Here is a 25,430-nt window from a genome sequence, read left to right as displayed (position 1 = left end):
TTTAGTTCTTGAAACAAGCACTTTTTCTGCAGGTTATAAACTCAGGTGCTGGTCACCAATTTGCCACTTGAGTCCCTCTCTTCTTTTAAACACTCCTCGTTCTCTTTTTAATAAACATTCTGCATTTAAATGAAGGAAATGAAAGAAAAAAGGGGGGGGGAATATTGTGGAATTTCAAAATTTTTAAGGTCCTGAAATGCTGCAAATACAGATTAAATGGGCTCTTTACTTAGACAAGTATGAAAACATCCCAGCTGGTCTGACTGTCACTGCTACAGATATCTTCCTAAAACACACAAAAGTCAATCCATGGTTGCTTGCAGCCTACAAAATAAAGTCCCAACTCCTTAGAACTGCTTCAATATTGCTCACAAGCTGGTCTCCACCTACCTTTCCCAACCTCTTCCCCAGATGGGTCCCAGCCGCACACCCAGACCCAGGCACCTGAGCCCTCCAGCCATTCCCAAAGCGTTGCTGCCATGCTCCCCCTGCACTCCTCATGCAAGAACGCCTTCAGCTTCCACACCCACCAGCGGAAATCCAACTTCTCTTCAATGCTCACCTTAACAGCAGGTTCTCCGCAAATGACAACTTTGGTGGTACCATAATATATATATATGTACATTCACTTTTTTTGGCATGTGTAATGTCATATATAACATACAATTTGCCATTTTAACTTTTTTTTTTTTTAGGGGGTGGTGCATGGTCCGGGAATCAAACCCAAGTTTGATGCATGGAAGGCGAGCATTTTACCACTGAACCACCCATGCACCCCATTTTAACCATTTTAAGGGTACAATTTAGTGGCATCAATTACCTTCATAATATTGGGCTACTATCACCAATATCCATTACCAAAATGTTTCCATCGCCCCAAACAGAAACTCTTTTTTAAGCAGTAACTTAAAAAGTAGAAACCCTTTTAAGCAGTAACGCTCCATTCCCCCCAAACCCACCCCCAGCCACTGGGAACTTCAAATCTCCCTTCTGTCTTTATGGATCTGCCCATTCCAGATATTTCACATAAGTGGAGTCATACAATGTTTGTCCCTTTGTGCCTGGCTTCCTTCATTTAGCATGATGTTTTCAAGGCTCATCCATGTTGCAAACCTGTATCAGATCACCACTCCTTTTTGTGGCTAGACAGTATCTGCTCTCATAATATTTTATTTTTATGTCAGTTATAGATGTCATCATCCTCTACTCTGTGTCAGGCTTGGGGTGCAGGAATTTCCCTCCCTCCCTTGAGTCAGCCACGAAACCTCTCTCCCTGGCATCCTGTCACAGTAGTCAGTACTTAGTGGGTGCCTTGAGAGGATGCAATAAACATCAGTCAACCAAATTAAAGCTGTCATTTCTTATTCCAAAAATACTCCCTGAGTTTGAAACCTTTTTTTTTTGTTCCAGGACATATTAACTAGTGTCTCAGATCCCATTTGTTAGGGAAAAACAGCCATCGCATCTTCCGGAAAGCAACATGATGCTACATCAGGACCCATCTGCTTGGCTTCTCCATATACTATTTGAAATCCTTTTATAAATATGCCTTTTGCACATTCCTTTGCACACACATACAAAAGTTAAAATAAATAATGGGCTCCATTTTTGGTAATGGCCAAGTAAGAGCCTCCCAGACTGAGCCTCCCACAGATAAAAACTCTAAACTCTGGTGAGAACAGCTATTGTGAAGGACCAGACGGTGACCACAAGTAGGCCTATTCGGAGGGGGTGTTGACCACGGGAAGTCAGGAACAGCACGGAATGTGTTTCCCAATTTCATGGCATCTAGCTTATGGGCAGGCCCCAGGCCGCACCCCACCGTCCAGCTATAACTCCGACAGGGAATCCACAGGCTGCCTGCCTGAAGAACAAGAAGACAGAGTTTGAGCATCCCGGGTAGGAGAGCACCAGAGAGAGACAGTCCCAAATTCCACGTGACCCCTGAACCATTCATGCCCTGGGCAGACTACAAGCAGCATTAGGAAATGTTCTAGAACATTCTAGGGCGATGGCCATGGCTCATATCTTGATAGGAGTATGGGTTACACAAGCGCCATGCTTTCGTCAAAACTCATCCACTTGAGATTTCTGCATTTCATTGTGTAGAAATTCTGCTTGAAAATAAGTATCAACAACTACTGAAAATTAATGACAAATAAGTGGGTGGATTTAGAGGGAAGTTTACTGCAGTCTGCAACTTACTTTGAAATACATCTTAAAAACGTTGACTTCATGGATGGATAAAGAGATGGATACATTTAACAGATAAATGAGAAAGAAGACAAGAAAACACACACACAGACAAATAAAAGATATATGCTAAAGCAGGCATAACAGACTGTTAATGATTGAATCTAAATGGAAGCTATACAGATATTCACTGTAAAAGTCTTTCTATTTTTCTCCCTGCTTGAAATTTTTCTTAATAAAATGCCCGGAAAAAATTAAAAGATGAATTGCAACTTGGAATTTGCTTCTTCAAAAAGGTGTGGAAGTGAATCATAATATTTACAGGAATCAACAGTGAGGAAGGCAGGAATTCACTGTAGAATCGTAAATAAAAACCACTTAGGTAGGAGTTCGGTAAAACATATTTGCTGCCAGTAGGAAAAACCATGTACTGTGGTTGACCTTAGAGAATCATGGAAATTAATTGCTCATCTCGGTGAAATGTTCTGGTGACATATTTTATTTTTGTGGTGTTAACGAGGTTATCCCAGAGTCTCTGTGGTTAAGGATGCTAGGTGACACTTCCAGGGAAGTTTGGACTCTGAGTTCAGTTTCCTATTAACCTGGCCCCATGCACTAGAAGAGCCACAAAAATAAAATACTCCACAAGCAAGACAGAGAGAGCACAGGTGCGTGAGGACGAGCAAGCAATTACACTGTCCTCAAAACAAAAACCTCAGGGTTAAAAAAAAAAAAGTCAAATGGACGCTCAATCCATTCATCTTGTGTCACCCAATGCTGAAGAGAGAGCAGAAGCGCGGTGGTTAGATTACTTCCTAGTGACACAAGATAAATAATGGCTCTGGCCAAAATGGGGGCGAAAAGGTAGTTAAGGGGGGAGGGGGCAGGTAGAGGAACAGATATTACAAGAGCCAGGATATATTAACCCGATCTGATATATTCAGAATATACTATCCTGAATAATGCAACAGTACAAATTATTACTTATTCCTAAATAGAGGCCCCCACAAATAAAAAAGTAAAACAGCAAGTGGGGAGAGGGAACAAAAAGTATAAATGTTATGTAATAGATTTCCCTCTCTGTTTATATATCGGTGTGTATAAATTTATGAAAAGTATAAAAGTCTAAATACACAAATAAACAAAATGATCACTTTATAGGACTTACAAATACAAGTCATATTCATATTTCACTAGGCTACCCATCAAATAAAGTATGAAAGAGCTCTGTAGTTGCTTCTTTTTCTAACATCTACATGAATTCCATCTCCCTCTCTTTCTTCTTTTCTCCATCCTAAGACTAGCATATATCCTGGAAAAGAAAAGCGTTTTTGTCTTAGATACTCTGGTAGAGAGAGCAAAATTTTAGTGGGACAAGGAGAAAAACAAAGTTCTCTTTTCCAAGACCTATCTGTCGTATTATATAAAATTTAAGCACTAAAGAGTTGTTTAATTTTAAATGACTTTCATGACAGGCCATAACAAGTGAAACATTGCAACTTGTGGGCGCTTTCTCTGATTTGACATTTCTTTCCATCCTGCTTGGACGCACGCATGCCCACTTAGGCCGTGTCCCTGCATCAGCTGCTCGAGATTTCATTCTCGCCCGATTCATCTCACCAATGGTCTGGAAAGCGGAGGGAGTCAAGGTTTGGGAAGCTGATGGTGCAGTAATGCATGTCTGTTTCCAGCTACGAAGGGACCACCACCCACCTGGCCACACCTCCCTGCTCCTGGACGGGGGGTCCTCAACCTTGGCCGTGACTTCGATCTGTTTTCAGGTTTTAAATGTTCCCTCTTGCCTAGTGGGGAACTTGGCGACTTGGTTTCAATAGACATTATGTCACACACACACACATCCCCCTCAGCCCTTACGTAAACAGAATGTCTAACACCTTTACAATGCAAACCAAGCAAGGGAGCCCAGAGTAAAAGCTGACAAGATAAGTAGTTTGCCTCTGCGCCTGCAGGTGAGAAGAATCGTGCCTTCTAGCACACAACCTTTCTGCATTGCACAGCCAGGAAACTTAAATTCAGACTCAGTAGCGGCTCTTTCTAATGCCTATTAATACTTCTTAAAGTCATAATGACATCAGGTAGAGGGAAAATAGTATTTCTTCTTCCTAGGGCCTTTTTGTTTTTAATTTGTTTAACCATCTAGAAAGTCGTGGAACATAAACCCTGAAAGGAAACAGACACCTTCTCTTTTATAAGCAGTGCCGTGAATAGGAATTACTAAGTCTTGCTCACATTTGCAGAGAGTGTCACAGTTCACAGTTCTCTCATTCAAATGCCCAATGTTATTAATAAAGGGAACAAAAAATAAGACACTTTACACCAATCTTACCTTAGAGAAAATGACCATTGATCCAATAAGATTCCTCAAGTATCGACTAAGATAAGGCACCAGCTGGTACTTTGGGAGTGGAGGATGGTGTCAAAAAGACGAATAAAACATTATACGACACCAATCAGAGACGCCGATATGGAAGGGACCTTATATATCACATAGTTTAACCACTGCTTTTTACAAATGAGAGACTGTGGTTTGCCCAAATTCATGCAGCTAGTGAGTGATCGTAGTGCATTGACTCATGTCCCCCAAAAAGATACCTCCAAGTTATAATCCCTGGCACCTATGAATGTGCCCTTACATGGAAACAGGGCCTTTGCACATGCAGTCGTGCTGGGATCTTATAAGTTCATACGGACTTAGAGTGGGCTCTAACCCAATGACTGCTGTCATTAAGAGAACAGTCAGGGAGACGTGAGACACAGGAGCGTACCAGGGAGAAGGCCGCGTAAAGACGGAGGCAGAGATTGGACAGATGCATCTATAAGCCGACAAATGCCAAGGGGGTGCCAGTGGAAGTGAAGAGAGAGGCATGGGACAGAGTCTCCCTCAGAGCCTCTGGAAGCAACCAACCCTGCAACACCTCGATTTCAGGCTTCTGGCCCCCAAACTGTGAGAGGTACATGTCTGTTGTTTTGAGCCACCAAGTTTGTGGGAATTTGATTCGGCAGCCACAAGACTGGAATTCAGGAGTCCCGACCTCTCTTTAAACCACAGAGAGGCCCATCTGTACACGTGCCCCTGAAATGAGACTGGGGGGTCCAGGTGTCCTTACTGAGAGCCAGGTCCTAGGGGAAAGCAAATCCAAGAGAGTCGTTCTTGACGAGGTGGGGTTTAAAGAGCATAGAATTTAGCACATGGAAATGGGCAAGTAAGCCCATGGAAATGGAAGAAGTCATGAGAAAAGGTCAGAAGAAGGAAATCATAGGGCCTGCTCATTTGGCTTTTTAATAACATAGGCAAAAATAAGTCGAGAAGATAAATTGGAAATGGGCTGAAGTCAGAAGGGTCTTTCGGTTTTATTCAGTAGACCACAAAGATCCAATGAAGGCGTTGGAGGAGAGGGAACATGATCACATTTGTGCTACATAAAAACTGAGATGAATTACAGCAAGGGAGACAAGTAGAGAAGTCAAACACCCTGGATCAGGGCTTGGGGTGGGGTGGGGCGGGGGGATGGAAAAAAAAAAGGTAGGTGAACCCTAGGTTAAACCACGAACTATAGTTTTTAGTCCAATTATAAAAATGTGCTTTCATCATTTGTAACAAGCGTTTCACATCAGTGAAAGGTGTTAATAATAGATTGGTATATGCAAATCTTGTATTTCCTGCATGACTGTTCTACAACCCACAATTTCTCTAATAAAAAGAGGAGTGGGGAAAGAATAGGATGTTACGCACATGAAAACACTTTGAAATGTAAAGAACATAATAACAATGTTTTTCTTATCTCTGCCTTTGGAAAAGTTAAAAAAAAAAAAAAAAGGATTCTCTAATCCAAATCATCGAATGCCATCTCTTATAAATGCTTAAATTCTGGAGTGAGCTTTTGAGCTTTGTCTATAAACTAAAGCTACTCTTTCTACGTAGCTGTCATGAAAAATTGAGAGCTGGAAGTATTTGGACCTGACTTTGACCAAACCGAGGTGTCTGACCTTTTAGTAATATTATTTGTATTATTATTTTTTCCATCAGAAAAACATCGTTACCACAGTATCAAAAAATTGGAAAAGTAGTCAAGTTAAAAAAAATCATCCATAACTCCACTACCTTAACTGCTGGGATCTTGATGCATTCCTTTTCAGACTTTTTCTCTCAAGTCTGATGTGTGTTTTTAAAATATGGTAATTATAGAGTACAAACAAGTTGAATCATGGTTTTCCATTGATTTCAATAGCATACATATTTTCCTTGTTATCACATTACCATCTATTTCAATGAGCTAAACTTGCAGCCCTTTAAGTAATCAAGTAAAAGAATATTCTCTAAAGGGAGTACTTGACTCCTTAACTGAGGCCTTGTGACTGACCAGAAAGGAAGGTGAGGAAGCTGGGGGCTCAGGGGTTGCCACTGGAAAAGAACTCCAGCCAGCCCTTTCCTTGGTCTTTGTTATGTTAGAATTGCTACTTACAGGGGAAGCGTAGCTAAAAGCTGTATTCATTGCTTTACAGAAAAAAAGGTGGGAACATGAGAGTGAGAGATTTCAGGAGTAGAACCAGCAATTCTGGCACGTGATCGGATGTGTAATGAGGGCAGAGACTGAAGTGGAACCTAAATAATTCACACGGTGGTTCTCAAACCTTAGTCACCTCTCAAATCACCAAATGAGTCTCTTAGAACTCGGATTCCCATACCCAAATTCCCAGAGCTTGCTTTTTAGGTCTGGGGTCCAAGCATCTGTATGATGGTTAGCAATACCAGATCTAGGCCAATGCACAAACTCTGTCACTAGTCTGCAATTTTGAGATAAGTACAGCAATTGAGAGGGGTTAGACAGTTTTATAGCAATTTGATGAATAATTTTACATCTCATGAATCTACTAATAAAAACTAGGTTGTGTTGTGTGTATATTTGGGGTTTTTACATTTCTTTTTTCAAGTAATTCATTATTTTTTAATGCTACAACAGTATGGGTCCACAAGTGATTAAAAAGTTTTAAAGAACAAAAGAATTAAACTGGTTCTTCCCCAAAGAAAGCTGAAGAAGCATGGCACTAGGTGATTCTGGTGTAACCCACACTTGGATCACACTTTGAATAAATGAGTTCAGAGTAAAGTGTGTCCCTGCAGCTAGCATATGGCTCTCTGAATACAATGGCTGCTGGGCTTCCCACTGTGTGACCCACTCCACCACCAGTCCACCAACACCCCATGGCGGTCACTGGAAAGCCTGTATCTGCTGTCATCATGCCCTATAACCACATATTTTCTCCAAACTCCCTCCACTGGGTGTGGCACCTTCCGCCCATGGGCTATATCTCAGCCCCCGAGTTGGTCTAATGCTACATGGCAACCTTTCTAAATCCTTGGTATTTTTCAGGAAATGTCCCAAAGTATGGCAGCAGTGTAGGAAACAGGAAAAGATCAAGAGTGAGCAAACAGTATTATAAAAGTTAAGGAGAGAATGTTCTAGAACATTCAATTGAACAGTGTCAGCAGAGTGATGGGACATAAGTCAGACTTGCAAAATAAGAGGAAAAAGGAGGTGGAAAAGAAAGAGCAGTTTCCCAGCAGGGGGGCCAGGAGTGGTTAAGCAATTTCACAAAACTATTCTATTACATGAATGGATGCTATTTTGAATAGAAAGTTGATAAAACTCTAATATTTTCTCCAAAACCTCCAAATTCTCCACTCTCTTAACACCCATTAGTGTATATTTGCAACTATGAAAGTTTATATTTTTGCCTTGCTGAGAAAATAGGGTAAGTGACATTGGTCGTTCTTCAAGACAAACTGCCATAAGGAAATATAATACTTTTCCTGCAAAAAAATGCAATTTCTATTTAAGTTTATAGAACATTTGGAGATGGATAAGCATGGGAGAAAAGTTAGCGGTAAATTGCTATCTACAGGGCCACGGTGGCTCAGCAGGCAGAGTTCTTACCTGCCATGCTGGAGACCTGGGTTCTATTCCTGGTGCCTGCCCATAACCCCCCCCCCCCCCCAAAAAAATCACTATCTACTTTCCTAAAGTTCGTGGACTTCTGCCCTGCTTAAATTGCCATAATTTAAAACAGAAATGCAGAGCAAATTTTTTCAACTTCAATATTTCAAAACAAGATGCCAAGAGGGTCCCTAAGAACCCGAAAGTACTCTGTATGTTTGATCTTAATATTTGAAAAGAGATCTATTTTTATTGTTATTGCCTAAAATAAATGTGGAAGGTCAGATATAGGGTAAAGGCCAGTTACAGCTGCAAAGAACAGGCCTGACCCCATGAGGACATGACCCCATGGTTCTGTGACCTGGGAAAACCATTCCTGAGGCCCCTAGCCTGTAAGATCATGGTACTGACAAAAGATGGGAATTTCTACTGCCTTTCCTGTGTGTCAGGACTGATGCTTCCTACCCGAGCACAGGCAGACGTTTAAATGAATGGCTCAGAATATGTACCTTGGTTGTAGTGATGGTTTCACAGGTGTATACAGATGTCAACACTTAAGTTGTATACTTTACATACATGCAGTGCGTCATATGTTCATTAAACCTCAATAAAGCTGCTTAAAAGCAAATAACAAAGAATTTCTCAGAGAAGCACAAAAAGACTTCTAGAATTGAGTTGAAACATCATCTCATGCAGGGTTTCTCAACTGTTTTCCAGGGAATTATGAGGCCATCACAACCAGACAAACAGAAACCCGTTCAAGTGTTTACGACACCATGCATTTAATGGAGGGAACTAGGACAGGAGAGGAAAGGCTAAAAAGATAACCAGGTTTTGGGGGAAAGGGTGAGAAGACAGAGAAACAAGGTGACCTGTCCAGAGAGGGCTGGAACCTCAGAAGAAGAATTCAGAAAGGAGAAGGAGAAATATCCCAGCTTCTTCCTTTTTGCCCCTCTCTCCAGGGTTTCCCATCAGCAAAATCCAAATGGCATAGGAGCCTGGAAATGCATTCTTCAAGGGGCCCTCCCCTGCCTCTACAGAGAAGAGCAGGGAAACAGGAGAGGATCTGAGGACAGGTGGACAAAAGTAAGCTCAAGGAAAGCTCTACTCAAACAAGTTAGGAGACTTCTTTACCCTAAGACTTGCCAGGACTCTGATAGGCTATTAGACTTGTAAATCTGAAAGAGAGGAATCAAGTGCCTCCCAACTTAAGTGATCATTTTGTTGCAGAATATTTTGGAAGAGCAGTATTCCATGAAACATAATTTGGGAAAGGCTGACCTAGCCCAATAATCACATTTTACAGACAAGGAAAGAAATCCACAAACTTGATTAGGTGGCTTGACTAAGATACTGTAATTAGGGATAATACTAAGATGAGAGACTAAATTTAAGCCTCCTAAAGCTTAGTCCAGTGCTCTTTCCTCTGCTCTATATTGATAGACCTTAAGGATTTTCTAGCACAATCCTGAAAACCAGCTATTTAACCACTCTAGTGGGCAATGAGTGATTTTTGTGGTAAAAGACCACCAGCTTCCATGGAGACATATAATCTGTTTACCAGGTCTGTGAGAAAGGCACGAAAGAACATACATAAAAGAGAAAATGAATGCAGAGTTGCAATACTGTGCAATTCATTCACTCCAATGAATAAGTGCCGTGATTGCAGTTCATTCTTTCCAATTCATTCACTCCAATGACTCCAAAGGAATATCAATGCAGGGAAAATCAGAGAGGAAGGAAAGGAAAGAAGAGAGAGGGGTGCTACACTGGTTTCCTCATCTTACTTCCTAAAGTCTAAAGGTTGAAAACAGGATATACGACAGACTTACTAGGATACAGACTAGGGATGGAGACGCCTCCAGGGAAAAGAGAAAAAAGCGTCTGGACCCCAAATCATGACACATACATCTCTCTATATATAACAATGGGGTCAAACCAGACAGATGAAATTACCAAGGTACCAGATTTGTGGGCAGAATTTCCAAAGATGGGGCTACGGGCTCTGCCCTAAACAGACCTCATCAAAATGCAAAGGCTTGTTGTGGGAGATGGAACAGTGTGCCCCAATTTAGTCATGTTCTTCATCTTTATTTACCTCCCTATAGGCATGACCCCATTGGAAAGAGGACCTTGTGAAGACGTTATTTGAGTTAAGGGAGGGACCCCCTAAATGAAGGTGGGTCTTAATCCAGATTGCTGGAAGCCTCATAAAGAGGACCAAGGAGTCACTGAAGCGAGAAAAGGAGAGGATGTCACCATGTGATGGGAAAGCCAAGGAACCCTAAGGACTGCCAGTAAACCCAACACCAGAAAGTGGGGAGAAAGGAAGGCTTCTAGCTTCTGAAACCGTGAGCCAATAAAGTCCTGTGGTTTGAGCCACCCCACTGTGGACAGCAGCTCAGGCAAACTAAGACACTTGCCCACGGCCTTCTGGGTGAATTGCAATATCCAAATCTCTTCAGCTGAAGGTGCCGATGTCATTTTCACTAGTACCTCCTATAGCGGGGTGAACTGTATGCCCCCAAAACACGTTCAAGTCCTAAAGCCCAGACCTGGGAATGTGACCTCTTTGGAAATAGGATCTTTGAAGATGTGATTGGTTAAGATGAGGCCATGCCCTAAACCACAGGACTGGTGTCTATGAGACAGGGAGAACTGGACACAGAGGGATGTAAGGGAAGATGGAGGCAGAGTTTGAAGTCTGCAGCTAAAAGCCAAGGATTATCAAGGATTGCCGGGAAATCATCAGACGCCAGGAGAAAGGCGTGGAACAAATTCTTCCCTAGAAACATCAGAGATTCGATTTCAGACTTCTGGCCTCCAGAACTGTGAGATAATAAATTTCTATTGTTTTAAGCCACACAGTTGGCGGCACTTTGAAACAGTAGCCTGGGAATCAAATACACCCCATAAGCTCTAGCCCTACCCTTCAGTATCATTTCTATTTGGACTCAGTTAAGCTCCTAACCTACCAGGCAGAGTAGTTCAACCAGAGCACATCCTAAGTTTGGTGTTAAGGAAGAAAGTTGAAATTCCCAAGTCCACTGATCCTATCACAGCCACAAGTTCTTCCCTATTTCTGAGAGATTTCTGTTCATTGTCGGGGAGGTGGTGGGGTGGGGAGGCAGGATGCAATTGAGCTAAAATCAAGTGAGGCAATACCAGAAACACCCCCACTGCACCCACTGCAAGAGACAGTTGACACAAGGAGAGAATTTATGAAATGTCTCACCTGGTACAATCTTTTTAAAGAAATGCAGGCAAACTTCCCCAAACATCTCAAATGGATTACTGTTTGTACAATATCACTCGGAGATAGCATGCTCCTTGTTTACACTTATTTACCTGTAACAATTAAGAAACAAATGAACGTAGTTTATATATTATTTATATGAAGTGGACGGATAGAGTTTCTTTTCATTGTTTAATATCTATATAGGTGTTTCCTTCTGTAGAAGCCTTTTCAATCCCCTTCTCCTGCCTCTAGGGTCCTGCAGGAAGTTTTTTCTGTGAGTTTCTCAATCTTAAAGTCGCACTCAGATTTAATATTCATTTTCAGAAAGAAAGGAAGCTTATTTAACCCTTCCCCTAACCACCCCTCCCCCAAATTTCCATAATTTAACAAGCACAGAATTCCAAAAATTCTTGCTCATTCTTCAATCTCCTTCTTTATTTGACTCCCCCCAAATCCTGCTGAGCATGGCTCAAACAGGGCACAAGCTAGAGAGAAATTTAATCGTTCATCTCTGTGCCTGAGGTATTGTCTAGGTACTATGGTGACAGACACCTCCGTGAAAGCATGTGGAGGAAAAAAGATTTTTAAACTCCTGACTTAAAAAAAAAAAAATTCCAATGGATTTGGTGTCAACACATAGTAACCCAAAACTGAGGCCCTCGTATTCACAGAAAATCAAAATTACTTTCTTACAATTGTCCAGCAAAGAGGTGAAAGCCCAGGAACACGAATATTAATTCAACAAAGGTATTTTATTACCCCTCCTCCAAACGCTGCATATTGTGAATTTTAATATTTTCATTGAGTTGTTTTCCCAGTTGGAGGGACATGGTCTCTGTTAATTAATTGTAACAGGGGAAGTGTGTTCAAATAAAATCTGGAAAAAGCAAAGTCAAGTGAAATATTTTCATACTTAATTCTGGAGTTGACAAAGTTCGGTCTTTTGACTGCTTAAGTGTAATTCATAGATTCAACAATTTGGGCTTTCCCACCTGCTTTGCTGAGAGAAAGAGAGAATAACTAGTCTCAGAGATTAAACAAGGCCAGTTATAAAAACCTCCTGGTCTATTCGGCACATAAAACCGCTCACATCACTAACAAATCAGGAGGGTTTTTTTCCTTCTTCCCAGGCCCTGTTCATGTACAGGAAACCAACACAGGAAAAACAATCAACAAACACAGATGCTGAAGGCTAGAAGTCACATTCTGGACAAGGTGAAAAGGGTAAGTGGCAGGAGAATCACAATAATGAATGGAAACGGATATCGAAGTTCACTTTTTTCGGCCCGCTGTGAATCCACACCGCTCTTCCTTGCCCCGGACAGTGCTGTCTGATAATGAGAAAACAATCTGAAGGTAAAAAATCAGCATTCTGGGACCAGGCTCTTCCCAGCCTGGGACAATCTCGACTTAACAGAATCAGTAATCAAGGGCGTTTGCCAAGGAGCCTGGAAATCAGGAAGGCTCTCCGTCTCTGAACCAGAACCTCACTCTGCAAAAATGTTTGAAGGAGATTCTTCTACCCAGGCATCTGGGACTGTGCTTTAGATAACAAGACCGTGGGGACACAGCAAGGAATTCCCTGATGTAATTTAGATATCATCTCCATTATGGACCAAATCTCTTGCATAATGGGGATGGGCTGGGCAGGAAGAGAAGCCTGTGGGATATTAGTGAAACAATGCCTCTCGGAGCAAAGTGGTTTCCAACTCACTTTGGGAGCAGAAAACAATTCTGCGGGTCAACCGCCCTTCAACATATCAAACAAGAGGATCTTTCTAGAAATACAGAGCTTTTCCTCTTCTAATAGCAGAGTTCTTGGAGAAAAGTCGATCCCCTAAGAGAAAGCCCACCAAATTTTAAACCGTTTGAGCTTTGCCGCCTACCTTGTTCAGAATCGTACTCTTGAAGACTTAGGTAATTTCTCCTGAGTTCTTCACCCATTCCTGACCAACTCCTCTACTGCTTTGATGCATTAGGATTTCTTTGCAGCTCCATGGATTGTCCCTCCCTCTTACCATAACAGCAATAAAGAGAAAATGGTCCTGCAGATTTAACTTCAAACATGAGTGATTCGGTCACGTACAAGAAGCATTATATAAGTGCCCTATATTCTATGATCTATGAATCATATAAATTTACCAATGATCCCAAAACTTCTTGCTGATAATAGAGAAAGCCCAACTTTAAAATGGGTTGTCTGTTTCTGGGAAAATGTTTTCTCAGAAAAAATAACGTTAGTAAGTTGTGTTTCCCACACCAGGCCCCAGAGTCTTACTTTATCCATAAGGTTGATGAACTACTGTGTATTTATAGAGAGAACAGTATTTTCAAAACACTAATCATTAGACAAAAAAAATCCAACAAATTTCACCAAACTACAATGTGTTATTTCTTCTACTGCTTGTGACGGAAGAGAAGCAGGTATAACCAGAAAGCCAAAGAAGAGAGGCTCTGAGAATTTCTGACTCAAAATAGCAGATTCTTTGGTACCCTTACATTTTCATTAAAATGCTCATGGTTTTCCTTTTTCTTGACACAACTGTCACGACTTTCAAATATTTTAGGCGACTCTGGGTGTCTGGCTCACAGGTTTCCAGAGGGCAAGGTTTGGAAGAGAGGTAGGAGTGGGGGTTTTGAAAAGCATGTGAGGTGAAAATGTGTCTGAATAAAATTAACTCAGCTGTCATGATGAAAACAGGGAAAGGAGGACAACAGAATGCGCCATTCCTTAGTGGGGAATGTAAAATAAGAAGAGAAGTGGCCACCCGTCTTTCCCACCAGCCCCTCAGGCAGGACCCTGCAGTCCAGGGCAGCCCGTGGCCCACCCTCATGGGGAGGGTCGGCCTGTGGCCTCAGGAGAGAGGGGACGGAAGGTTAATGTGTAACATGCCTGGGGACTTTGTAAATTGACTGTTCATATCTTAGGGAGTTTCTGTACTGGTTTCTACTCCTTTTACACAGATATTTAAGGCAGCTACTAATCAAGACCACCTACCATTCTTCCCCCATCTGGAGTGTCAAAGTCGGTAAAATGGCTTCCATTCAGGTAAGGCCATGGAGGAAGAGAGTAAAGATCAAAATGGAAAAATTAAAACTGTAGTGCCTCTAGAGTAAAGTTTAAAAAGCATTCCATGAAATAATTCATGAGATGGGAGGCAGAAGGTAGAGGATTGACTTGTGGAAGAGTTACACAGAGCTGGTTAATCATTCAAGAAATTATATCCTCTTCATTTTTCTTTTCTAACTTTAGATCCTGAAACAGATAGGGGAGGAGGTAAAGACAACAGAGCTGTTATCTTTCAGAACGTGCTATGCTACTTTCAATATGTGTTATTCACCCTCCATCCCATATTCAAATCATCTGAAATCCAACACTTAATGTAGCTAATCTCTGAAGACACAAGGATTGAGCATGATTATTACAAGTGGAACAAAGCGTTAAACATTTGGTTTTGTCTCCACCTACACAAATTGTCCTATCTCAGGGAATCCTTTTCTCATACTAATCTGAGGGAGGCTCTTAAGGAGAGGAACAAACCATGATTCAGCCCATTTTGAAAGGATTTATACCCATTCTTAGTAGGTCACACAAAGGAAACGCTGTGACAATGATATCTGCTTGCCCTTTGCTCTTAGCTTGAGGACACTTTGTACAACTCTTTTGTTCAAATACCACTGGATTTCACATTTACCATTTGAAATCTATTTAGGAGAACATCTCCCTGCTTCTCCGAACCCATACTCTTGCAAACCAAATTCTCCAAACTACGTTTGCTGTGAGTAGCTTGCAGGCATGGATTTATTTTCTGTTCACAAAAATCTTTGTAAGTGCAGGGAGCTTAAATGAAAGATAGTACTAGTGATCCTATGTTTATGAGCAAAAACAGTACAGTGTATTTGGTTATAAATATAAGGAGGGAGTATTCCATTTTTTTTCTAATTTATGTTTCCCAAGAGTAATTTTGTTCAGAAGATTGCCAGTATTTTTAGTACAATAAGTTTCTTGTTACTTGTACTAATACCAAACACATACTGATTCCCTTCACCGAGCATAATTCCAGTATTTCATTTCATTTTATCCTCGCATCTGGAGATCAATGCTTCATTAACTTAAAATAAATTAGTGAAGTTTGAAATGCAGTGATTTAAAGAACCCTTTTTACTATTCTCAAAAAAAATGCATATTACAAATAAACATACATACTAGTAACTAATGAAAAAAGAAGCAGGTATATTTATTAATGGCACATTATGAAAATGCATGAAATATACCATGAACTTCAATGTCCTAAATGCCTTCATTTATTTCAAACATTTTGTAGAATAAAAATCAGGTGCAGCATTTCTAAATGATCAGACCTTCCCATTGAGCGACAAACTTAAAATGTGGGTTATGTCTACACTTTCATTAAGTTGCTCTTTATTAAGCACAGCTCAGCATTATATCAGGTACTTAGGCTAGTTTGTGATGAATAAGCATGGTTTCTGCCTTTTGAGGCTGGTATCCTAGAAGAGGAGACAAACAAATGAGCAAGCAAATTTTAAAAAGAAAGAAAAAAGAAACAGTTGAGGTAAGAGTGGGCTGAGGAAACAAACAGGGTGTGATGATGGTAAAGAAGTCAATGAAAGGGTGGGGAGAGGGGATGGCAGCACAGTGTATAAACAGTGGTAGAGCAGGGCTCTCTAAGAAGGTGAATTTTAAGCTAAGACTTGAAGGATATTTCAGGATACTCTCCAAGGTCACCAAATTGGCAGGCTTGCTTATGAGGCTGCCAAGAGATTTTCAGCATTAGAAAACAAATGGAAAATGGCATCTTGGCCCTGATTGAATGCAGGTCCACGAGCTCCAGCGTGCTAGGTACCCTCTGCACACCAGCCACAGGGGCAGCAGACGGCTGGAGTGCCGTCAGCCTTTGGAAGGATACAAATTCCCAGCCTGTTGGCCCAGAGAGAGTTTAAACAGTCAACATCAACAACAATGAGCTGGTCCAATGACCAGCACTTGGAATATGAGAGAGCAATTTATCCTGTTGATTCATACTTCCTGACAGTCATGCTGGCTGACAAGGCTCAGGGTGTTTTAAATGTATTTCATGAGTAAATTATTCCCCCAGTCCCAGGGAAGACGGATGTTTACAACTATGTAACACTTTCCCTTAAACTTTCAGTTTATAATTTGCTTAACCCACTGGGATATAAGCGTGCTTTAGAGCACAGTGCTCTAACTTTGATCTTTCTGTAGGTTCTTTAACAGATGAGTCACGGAATGCAGCTGTGAGCCTGCCACTGCCATAGATTCAGAAGCCTGTGGAATTCTCCCAACACCCTTGTTTTGAAAGTCCACATTGTGAAGCAACTGCTTTCTTCAAATGAGCTGTCATTCGCATGCTCAGAGCCATGATAATCTGACTTTATCACATTTTAACCTAGTATTACAAAATTCCCTTCTGGCGCTGCTAAATGGATTAAGATTAAGCAGAAGTGTTGAGTTGGCAGGTGGCCCGGTTTGTGACTTTTACTTATCTGCAGAAGGTTTTCTCCTCTAAATCCCTGTATGACGTCCTGGGTGGGCCCTACCGGTAGGAAGAGCTTGGAGTCAGAAAGACCAATGTTATGATATGAGGCGCTTGGAGCAGAATTTGTGCCCAGAAATTTCTTTCAATTCCATGACAGCTGTCCAAATGCCTGAAATTGCACTTTTGGTGAATTCTCTTGGACTTTTTAAGGGGTAATTTTTGGATCTTTAAAAACGCTTTAAGAAAAATAAAAACATCTCTAGGGAGATACCATGTTAAACCATCATTTTAGCTGATTTATAAGCAGCTTCAAGCAGTGTGACTCGAAGAGGTACTGTAAACCCCGAAAAGTCAGAGAACCAGGAAGCAAGGGGATCTGGGAGGTCACCAAACATCATAGCCCTCACTTCATCATAAACTCACTTCAAACCAGCTCTCACAATTTCCGACAGTATCTAATGGGGTGGTTCCCAAGCACTGGAATCACATGGGGGGGGGGGTCTTTAAAAAACACAGATCCCTGGCTCCCCCCAACACACACACATACTGATTTCATTGGTATGGGGTAAAACCCAGGCATCTGGATATTTTGAAGTTCCCTGGGTGATTCTAATACACAGCCACATTTAGGAGCCACTGATAAAAGGAATGATTGACCTCTTACTGGGATGATATATTGATTCCCTTCAAGAAAGTGTTTCAGTTCTGGCATCAGGATCTCCAGTGCCAGTGGTTATTGACCATGTTAGCACATCAGCAAAACCCAAGGCACTTGAAACAAAAAATATATATATACGCCGAGCTGCACAAAGATGCTAATATAATTGTCCTGGGGTGCAGCCCCAGCAGCTCATATTTTTAAGTGTCCCAAGTGATGCTAAAGGGGCAGCCAAGGTTCAGAACCTGGTCCGCGGCCGGGAACTGTTTTCCCAGAGGCTGTAATATGATTCTCCAAGAAGGGGCCAGGAATGTCAGTCCCCCTTCACTTTGTCCAGATTGGGACTACCCTCAAAAGGCATAAAACATTTCCCCAGGGCTGGCAGGAAACTTGGGGAGGCAGTGAGTGAGCGAGTAAGGGGTAGCCTTTAGTAAGCCAGAAGAAGCAGAGAAATTAGAAGAAGGAACAGCACCGGTCCTCTGCCCCCTGGAAACCACACTGACTGCCATGGGCATTTGTTCCAGCCGGCTTTACCGAGGTGGCTCAGTCCTGGCTTGGAGTCCAATAAATTGTGAAAAATTCTCGACCAATCCGAAACCCTGGCAGTGCAAGTAGCAAGATTGGCAGGCCCGGGACCTCCACTCCCTGTGAGATTCTGGTTCATGAATTTCCCAGGAGGATTTCTGAACCACTTGGATGCCAGACTTCGGGCCTCCACCCCCTCCTTCTCCCCCGCTGGTCCCCACTCCCTCGTTCTTCCCCCAAAGCGCAGCAGAGCTGAGAATCGTCTCTCATAACGCTCGTAAAGAAATCGCTGAGCTATTTTCCTTGGGAAACATCCAAGTAAATAATGCCCTTGAATGACGGGCGTCTATGACGTGGCTTTGAAACGTGTGCGTTCCGCTGGCAAGTCTCTGCTAACCGACTCTGGGGCCGGGGCAGAGATACGCGCCTCATGCAGGAAGGGAACCCCGCGGAGATACCCCGCCCCTCCCCAGCGCTGCTGCAACCGCTCCGGGCGTGGCTGCAGCAACCCCCTCCTCCCCCCGCCCCATTTCTCCCAGCCAAGAAACGCGCCCCGTCCAGCCCTTCGCGTCCACTAGGCTGAGTCAGCTCATGAATGGATTCTAGCATTAGCCAGAGGCCCTGATTCCGAAAAAAAAAACTTCCTTACTTACATCGTTCCCATTTACAGATGAGAAAACTTTAGGGGGAAGCAAGCGATCCCTTAACTGGGAACACGGTCCCAGTTCGCCACAGCGCGTTCGTGGCTGCGCCGGATTTAGCCTCCCTCGGATTTCCATTCTGTTGCCTGGTAACCGGCTCCGAGAAGCTCCGCGCCCATGCCCGGCCCCCGCCCCGGCACCCTTTCTCTGCCCGTGCGCCTTGCGGGCATCGATCACCCTTTCAGCCTTTGCGGGCACTGGCGAAAGGCACCGAAGGGAGGGCGCTGGCTGAATTAGCCCCATTCGGCTCGGGATCCCTGCGCCTTGGGCGGTCCTCCGGGACCTTCCTCCCCACCAGTCCCGTGGCCACACCAGAAGCCGAGCTCCTCGAGTTTCCAAAGTTCTCGGCTGCTGGTGAACAGCTATCCTAAAAGTCCCGTTAAGAGCGTTAAGGGGGCAAAAGGAAACAATTACGGGGGGAAAGACTACCGAAGTGGCTTCTCCCTTCATCAGTCCGGCTTACACGCGGGGTGGGACATGCAGCCACAGCCGAGCCGGGCAGAGGGGGTTGAAAGTGCCCAGGGTGCTCGGGACAGCCGCGCTGACACGCCAGCCCGGGAGCCGCGCGCGCCCCCGCCTCCGCTGCCACCTCCCCCCCCCCCCCCCGCCGGCGTCCGCAGCGCACAGCTGGCCTCCGGCTGGCAGCGCACAATCTACCCGGGGCCGCACAGGTGTCAGGACGCACCGGGATAGGCGTCCAGATCCCACCGCCATCGCCCGGGTGCGCTGCGCCCGGACTCCTCCGCGCCCCTCCCTGCCCCTCCATGCCCCGGACACCGTGCAAGGGGGGGGGGGGGGGGGCGGGGTAGGGGGGGAACGTCCCTGTGGTTCCGCTCAATCCCAATCCTTACCGAGGTTCACAAAGCTCATGACCATGTCGGCGTCATTGAGGAAGGCGCTGTCCTGGGCGCTGGGCAGGGAGGACGCGCCGCCGCCGGGTCCCGGGGCTAGGAGGCTCTTGCCGTGGAGCGTGTGCTCCGAGCCGGTGGCTGCGCGGCGGGCGTTCCGCGGGGACTGCAGCTGGGTCAGGGAAGGGCCGCCCCCTCCAAGGGACTGAGGCTGCAGCCTGGAGTTTTCCGACGCCCCTTCGTTGTCATCGGCAGCCGCCAGGGCATTGTACAGATCCAGCATGAAGAGGGGCGCGGACTTGAGCCTCCCGGGAGGGGGCTCTCCGCGAAGCTGCTGCTGCGGGAGCGCCGGAGGCTGCAGCAGCTGGAGGCCGTGCAGGGGCCGGGGCCGGTGCGGGAGCCCCAGCACCGACAGGATCTCCTTCTGCATTTCGCGCTTCTCGTGTGTCTTAAGCCGCCGGTAGAGGAAGCCCGAGGAGGAGGAGGAAGAGGAGGAGGACGAGAAGGAGGAGTAGGTGGTGGAGGAGGAGGTCGGCGCCGGGGGTGGTGGCTCCGGACCGCCCGGGCTCCCGCTATCGCCGTGCCCCAGCAGCGCGCCCCCGGCGGCAGAGGCGGCGGCGGCGGGCAGGAGGGGTGGCAGCGGTGGGGGCCCGCAGCAGCTGCACAGCAGCCCCCACCACCAGCACAGCCACTGCGCCCTCCGTCCCAGCCCCGGCATCCCCCGCCCGGCCCGGCTCGCCCGCGAGTCGTGGAGCGGCGGCACGAGGCTGGACTGCGCGGCCAGCCCTATCCGCGGGCTCGCTTCCCTTCCTGGCCCTAGTCAGTCCTTATCGCGCATGGTCGTCGGGGTGCCGCAGCTGCCCAGGTTGGAGGGAGGAGGAGGGAAGGGCCACCGGGAAAGCGCCCTCCGAAGAGGTCTCTAGAGGTACCAGTTCCAGGTGAGGCGTGTCGAGGGTCACTACCCCGCTGCCCCGCGCACGTGCGCTCGCCGCGCGCCCGCCTGGCAGCCTGGGGAGCCGGGCGCCGCGGGCCGCTCACCGGCTGCGGGTGACACCGGGCATCCCCGACGCACACCCTTCCCGGGCTTGGAACGCCTTCGGGACGTGGACCGGCCGGCTGGCCCGGGCCGAGGGGGAGAAGACGTTCCAAAACGGCAGTTTTCTCGGAAAGTCTTCACTTCCTCGACTGTCAAAAACTGCGCTCCCCGCCGCCCTCGGGCACAGTCGCTCCCCACTCAAAATCTCCTCGCGCCGCTCCACTCCCGAGGCAGTGAGGGTCCCGCTTTCCGTTCAGTTCGCGCCCAACTACCCGGCACAAGCCCGTGCGCAAAGGGGACGCGAGCGCAGGCGACCGAGGCCGGTGCGATGCGCCGGGGTTCGCAGGAAACCTCCTGCCGGCGCCGCGGTCCCCACCGCGGCCAACGTGGGCTCTCTGGAGCGAGTCGCGCTCAGGTACAGCTCTCCAGCCCCAGGGACGCCCCGCCTTCCGCGGTCACCGACAGGCTGGCAACCAATAGAGAAACTCGCCTAGCCTGGTATTTCAATAGTCCCGCCCCCTTCTTTCACCCTCCCTCCCCCGAGAGGCGTTTTCTCCGCAACGCTTAGGTTTCGGGCACAGAGAATTCCTGGAGGCACCCGAGGCAGGGTGAAGTATCAAAGGCAAAGAGGTGGTCGCTGCAATGATCTCTCACTTGTAAGAGTTATCTGATCCCCACCCTAAGAAGAAGCTTCTTTTAGGATCACTTAAAAGGCCTGAGTTGATGCTTTAGCAAAACAAAAGCAAGAACAGCTTTAAATCAATCCTGTCCGAATCAATTGAGGAAGACAAGAAAAAGGATAGTTTGCGATTCCTTCCCGAGTGTCTCGCACTGATGTAAATAGGCATTTAGCGGACACGTGGCTTTCAAAGCCAGCAGCTGGAAGCAGGGACACACCCACCGAGGGAGAGCTGCACACAATCTGGCCGCCGGGAGGGCCAAATATAAACCAGACCCGGCGTCCTGAAGGTTTGGGGGGGCGAACATTTTGACTTCGCTCTTCATTTGGACTTCGACTTGGCCACTTAAGCTAGCACCCCAAAAGAAAGAGGGTGTGATCAGATCATGTAATAGTTTTCTACACTGTTTGCCACATTGAAGTCCTTCCCACCCTCTCTGCTATCTTGGAAATGTTTAAACGCTTGCTTGTTGACATTTTATGTTTTGAAATGCAATACAGTTTCCACGGTGCAAGAAAAATCTTTGAGGAGAGGTGATAAAGATAATTCGAGTAAAAGGAAGGATTGGTGTGTTCCCATTTGGAATAACAGGTCCTTCTGAAGCCCCCTGAAGTCTGGGTTGCCGAAAGCAGTAGGAAAGATCAAGCAAGTAAAGCACATGTGGTACTTTCAAAGAAGGCATATTTTTCATTCGCATACACTGCACACCATACCCAAACAAATCTACTACCACCGTTTGCCAATAAGGATGCAAATTCATTTGCTTGTACACTGTCTAAGAATATCCAGTCATCTACGGCTCCTAGAAACAAATTCACTCAAAACAACAGCATCTTTTGCCTGGTGAAAAGTGCTTGTGGATTAGGAAAAAATAATTGTGCACTCTACTGACCTGGCAGCCTTCATCCACATTATCCAAAGTATTTGGGGGACGAGGGACCAAATACATGTTCTATTATGGGATTTATAGATGTATGAGGTCTTGGGGTTTTTGCCGATCCTTATAAATGTTCCTGTCTCATCTCAAATAATCTGTTTCACGTGGGTGAGGGTCTTTCCTTCCCATCGTTTCCTGGACCTCTTTCTAGTTCTGTCTGGGCCCACACCTAGTGATCATATGGGACAGTCTTTAATTCTTACTAATGTCCAATAGCTCTGATTTCAGGCAACACATCCTCAGCCACATCAAAGCCCGAAGGCCAGTCTTCATCTGCAGGGATTCTTTTCTTCTGAAAAGATAATACATCACTAGTTAGTCTGAGATACCAAGACTCTCAGAGTTCTAGAACCTCCATGATGTCTTACTTCTCTATAGGAACTTGGTAAGAGTATACCATCATTGCTGTGCTGCCCACAACAGCTAGGAGCTCTGATCAGAAGAGTAGAAATCCCAGCAAGTATATACAGGCTTCCTGCCAATGGCCTCCTTTCTCTAATCTAGGCATACCTCCTTCATACAACATCTGGTGAGACACAAGCAGAGTAAAAGAAGCTCCAACCTAGTAAGGCAGTGGAAAACTGTAAAAACCTTGAACTAAGATAAGGGCACCCTAGGTAGGTTTTATAATACAAAACTGGGTTGTGACCCACCTACTACATATGCATCTATGAGGGTAGATCTAGTGGAGAACACAGAACCTATGTGCATGTGCATATTCATATGGACACACACATGCCATCTTCCCTTAGATAAAGAGGATTTGGGTTGGAGGTAGTTGGACCTATATGGTATGAGTATAAAATGGCACTTAATGATTCATTATGAGTTAAACATCTGAGCAACAACCCTGGTTCAGGTCTGTCGGGATTTCTCATTCCCACCAAGATGATCCATCAGTTCCTGTTGTTTAGTGCTTGTTCCAGAAGGCTACCTCCAGAGAATGAACGTGGGACAACACATCTCCCTTGAGAGCCAGAGGAAGCTCAAAGAAGATGTGAAACTAGATATGAGAATGATCATAAGGATGGTGACATTCAACGGAGGGGCCACAAAAGAGGATGTCCCCACTTCCCCAACCTGTGCGTGTGTTCGTAGGAAAGCACGAAGGCAAGCACTTGTATCCACTGGGAGCAAAGGGAAATAGATAAAGCAATTTTCTAAGACTTTAATAACCTCCAACTTGGGACTACTGCTTCTCCAAGCCTTTTTGGAGCCTACTGGAGTTCTGGGTGGTTAAGGAACCCCTAACCACGACCTCACATCCTCCCTGCTTCTCTGACCCCTCTCTTTAGACACCCCAACCCTCCCCATAAGTCAGAACAGGGAGCTAGATAAAGTCCCGGCAACGTGTGATTCGGGAGGATAAGTATGGGTGAGTTGAAACTAGTGGAGAGGAGCGGTCCGCCTATGGAGGCAGCTGAAGTGTGTGAGCAGACCAGAAATATCAGAGGTAACTTCGCCCCCTACAGGACACCAAAATATTACCATCCCTTCCTCTGCGTGCCCTGGACAAGCTTCCTTAAGTTCTCTGCACCAAAATGGGTGGAAAGGGGAGGAATTTGATCCAAAAACCAGAGGTGGGAGCCAATTCATATCAAATATCTAGTGGCTTGGCTGACATTTTATGCAAATTGGGCTTAAGTTTCCTGGACATAGGTTGTCTATCCCAGTCTTAGCCCCACTTAGGGAAGAAGTCACGGATTCTCACCATAATTTTTATCCCATGCATCCAGCAATACTGGGGATGGGTTGGAATCATGTACCCAAATGCCTATTAATGCACATTGTATAAACACAGAACATAATTTCAGTTCTGGCAACAGCAGTTATCGTTGTTCCTTATATATTCCAGGGGTTGTTATAGCATTTATAACACACATAACCAAGTCATTTCTACTTTTGAAAATACTGCTTATTAATTTGGTATGCTAAATATCCTCTACCCTATTCATATTTTCCCTTGAATCTGATTATTAGTAATAATTTCTGATTTTATACTAAATCATATGTTGGCCCATTTCCTGATTTCCCAGAAGAGATAAACAGCTACTTTTAGAATTAATTAAACATAATTTTATAAACTGCCTTGCTTTTGTGTTTAAGAGCTGGCCTCCTTGAACTCTTGGGAAGCTCCATTTAAAATACTGAATTTTTCTCTTTACCATGAACATAAGGATTTCTTAGTTATTATTTCTAAATAAAAAATCATTCGCTCCAATTTGTAAAATATCAATTTCGAGTTTGGTTGAAAAGGAAATATGTTAAGTAAATGTTTGCAGGATCTGAGAAATAAAAATTTGAGAATTAAATAAATATTGCTTCTGAAAGCTACACCTGTAAGGCAGTCTTCAAAATACGTGTCCCATCCAAAAGTATGTGGCAATGTGCACATTCACACTTTCCTTTCACTGTCAACTATTCAAAAATGCTGGGCATTCACACTTCAAAATATCATTCAAACCATCATATTTTCCTACTCATGTAGGACATCTGGTGGCAAAGCAAAAAACTAATCCATAAATCTGTTTCCAGAGATTTTTTTTTTCCACACAGCAACCCACATAGCAAATTTGTTACTTGTGTGTGTTTCAGAAACATCCAGATGATTAAATATTTTTTTTTAGATTTTCATTGGATGATTGACGTGTGCAGGCCAGACCTTAATTCTTTTTACTGAGCAAAGCAATGTTTAAAACATTCCCATGACTAGCTCTAACATCTCTAGAGAGTTTTGATAAGAAATCACTAGACATTGAGCTCAGCTTGGAAGTGTCTGAAAATCCCCTAAGCTGTACCGGCTACTGAACCTCATGCCCTTCTGGACATATCTGATGTATCTCTTGCGTCAACTAGGGGATTACATGAAGATATAGCATTATCATGCTGACAATCCCACTTTTCTAACCGTGCTGTAAGCCTGAACTGTCCAGGACAAACCACACACTATGTGGAAAAAGTCAGGTTAAAATGAAGGTCATGGCCAGATTTTATACAGGAAGAGAAAGCCTGAAAAATTGTGTACCAACAGCGAGGCCGGCATTGATGCTAATGACCCAGATTCCATCCATCCATCCATCGATCCATCCATTCATTCAATCATTTAGCAAATATTTGACTGCTTACTATAAGCCAGGC

General features: G+C 44.7%; 1 protein-coding gene and 1 long non-coding RNA gene across 5 annotated transcripts in view; both read right to left on the bottom strand.

Annotated features, from left to right (window-relative positions):
* BMP6 (bone morphogenetic protein 6) overlaps window positions 1–20,357 on the bottom strand; it is a 164,926-nt gene extending 144,569 nt beyond the window's left edge. For all 4 annotated transcript variants that reach the window (XM_077144088.1, XM_077144090.1, XM_077144089.1 and 1 more), the window contains exon 1: window positions 19,643–20,357. In XM_077144088.1, the coding sequence (XP_077000203.1) occupies window positions 19,643–20,357 (715 nt within the window). The remainder of the gene's footprint in view (window positions 1–19,642) is intronic.
* Window positions 11,898–19,214, bottom strand: LOC143669351 (uncharacterized). The gene is made up of 3 exons (XR_013168869.1): window positions 18,744–19,214; window positions 14,387–14,644; window positions 11,898–13,445 (listed from the first exon to the last, which is right to left on the bottom strand). It is a non-coding gene; the product is annotated as an uncharacterized LOC143669351 (long non-coding RNA).
* Window positions 20,358–25,430: the final 5,073 nt, after the last annotated feature.

The sequence above is a fragment of the Tamandua tetradactyla genome, chromosome 25, assembly GCF_023851605.1.
Source record: "Tamandua tetradactyla isolate mTamTet1 chromosome 25, mTamTet1.pri, whole genome shotgun sequence".
Classification (NCBI taxonomy): Eukaryota; Metazoa; Chordata; class Mammalia; order Pilosa; family Myrmecophagidae; genus Tamandua; species Tamandua tetradactyla.
The sequence above is the reverse complement of the archived record's forward strand: the minus strand, read 5'-3'. Positions and strand labels throughout refer to the sequence as shown.